The 2,037-nt window shown below is 30.3% G+C and overlaps 1 protein-coding gene across 1 annotated transcript; it reads right to left on the minus strand.

Annotated features, from left to right (window-relative positions):
• Nucleotides 1-1,497: 1,497 nt before the first annotated feature.
• Nucleotides 1,498-2,037, minus strand: LOC25483965 (agamous-like MADS-box protein AGL29). The gene has a single exon (XM_013612695.1). It carries the CDS (start codon nt 2,035-2,037, stop codon nt 1,498-1,500), a length of 540 nt encoding a protein of 179 aa, XP_013468149.1.

Raw genomic sequence — 2,037 nt, forward strand, 5'->3', positions numbered from 1 at the left:
GTTTATCTTTTATGATCAATAATGACTAATAATAATTTTTGAAATTAACTCATGTGAGTATTAGTTACAGAATCTTTTTCCATCCCATACTTTTATTTTATTTTTCAATTACTCAAACTTAAATTATTACAGAATTTATTTTTTCTCCACCAAATCCAATATCGCTATTCTCTCTTCATGTTCATTTCCCTTTGCTTAATTCCTCTCATATGGATCACAAACCCATGTAGACATATCTCCCTTTTGATAAAACCAATTTGTATAAAATTTATGAAATAGATCACAAATAGAAATGAGATTATTGGTGTGTTGTTGAATTTATGAATCAATTTGGGCTTATTAGGTTATAAATTGAGACGATAGAAAAGAAAGCTTTTTTCCACAATTGCATATCTGAATTACTGAATCCATGATTTAAAACAATTGAATTTCCCTTTAATATGATTAGTTTTAAAAACAATTATATTGGAGGAGAAAAGAAAGTTTTTTTCTACAAATTCCATGGACAACATATCCAATTCAATGTTAACGGTTTCTACGTAGAACAGCGGATTCTTCGACCATAGAAATAAATTAAGACGATAGAAATAAGAGGAAGAATTAAGATTCTTCAACGAACAGCAGATTGGCAAAACATCGTTTAGGATTGGGGGAAGAGGTAAGTAAGAGAGAATTACTCATGTACATTCAATGAAGGAGAGATCATGCGAGGTTTGTAAGTGAATAAATGTGAACCTTTGGTTCAACATAAATGAATGGTCATAATTTGGTGTCAACCTATCCGTTGACACCTGGTGTTAATGGATCCTAACTCATATTTTTTTTACTCACTCTTTCTGATATTTTTTCAAGGGCCGTCTAATATGGACTCGGGTCGAAATGTGATCCTTATTGTTTTTAATAAATTTTAATAAATCATTATATTTGTTTTTTTATTTATAACTACAATAAAAAAAAATTCTTTACTAAAAATAGAAATGGTCAACATTTTGACTGTTTTTGAGAGGTCAAACACACCCATTTTTTTATGTTTAATTTGTATAAACGGTCAATAACTTTCTTGTATGTCTTGAATAAATTCCTTTTTGAAAAAGAGGAATGGAAAAAATATATATAATTAAAAAGTTTACTTATTCCAATTTCTATGATTAGCTTCTAATTGAAATATTTACTATGAATACTAATTTTATTTTTAAAATTATTTTAAAAAATATAAAAATTACTATCTTAAATGTAATAAGATACAAGTTTATCTTTTTTGATTATTCAAGACAGAAAAAATGTTTAAAGATATGTATGATTAACAAAAACATTTTTACCATCAAAAGTATAAGAGTGCGCGATGAAATCTTTATTCAACACTCATATTATTTTTTCCCTTGTCTCTCTTTAACTTGGTGGGATATGCACACCAAACTTTCAAAGAGATAAGGGAACATAAGTTATTCGTAAAATAAAAGGAACATAAATTAAAATTAGGTTTCATGCTACAAATCATCAATTTTTTCTTCTTTTATTTTTTGACAATTTCGCTTTTATTCCCACCACTGGATCTTGAGCTAGAAGCATCAAACATTCAGATATCTCGATATCATTGAGCCGCAATTTTACGCAATCTTGAAGCTCTTTATATGAACCTCTCAATTCTTTAAGCTCAGAGAGTTTTGTCACATCATTTTGCTTAAAAATCTCATCATGAGCCTCAGCCTGCTTTTCACCATCCCGAATTTGTGCTAACACATCAGCAAGTTCTAGATTCAAATTTTCCATCTTGGAAGCATCAGAAGTGCGGTTTTCTAGAGAGTTACTTGGTTTTGGCTCTAATTGGAGATACTTGGTAGCAACAAAATCAACTCCAGGGTGACCAAAAGAGTAAGGATTGTTACCTGGAGAGAACACAACAATAGCGGCTTCTGCTCCGCACAAAATGGACAATTCATTTGCTTTTTTGAATAAACCGGTTCGACGCTTTGAGAATGTGATCTGCCTTGTGTTGGGGTCTTTCACCCTCTCTATCTTAATTTTTCGACGACCCAT

Source organism: Medicago truncatula, chromosome 1, assembly GCF_003473485.1.
Source record: "Medicago truncatula cultivar Jemalong A17 chromosome 1, MtrunA17r5.0-ANR, whole genome shotgun sequence".
In the NCBI taxonomy this organism is placed as follows: Eukaryota; Viridiplantae; Streptophyta; class Magnoliopsida; order Fabales; family Fabaceae; genus Medicago; species Medicago truncatula.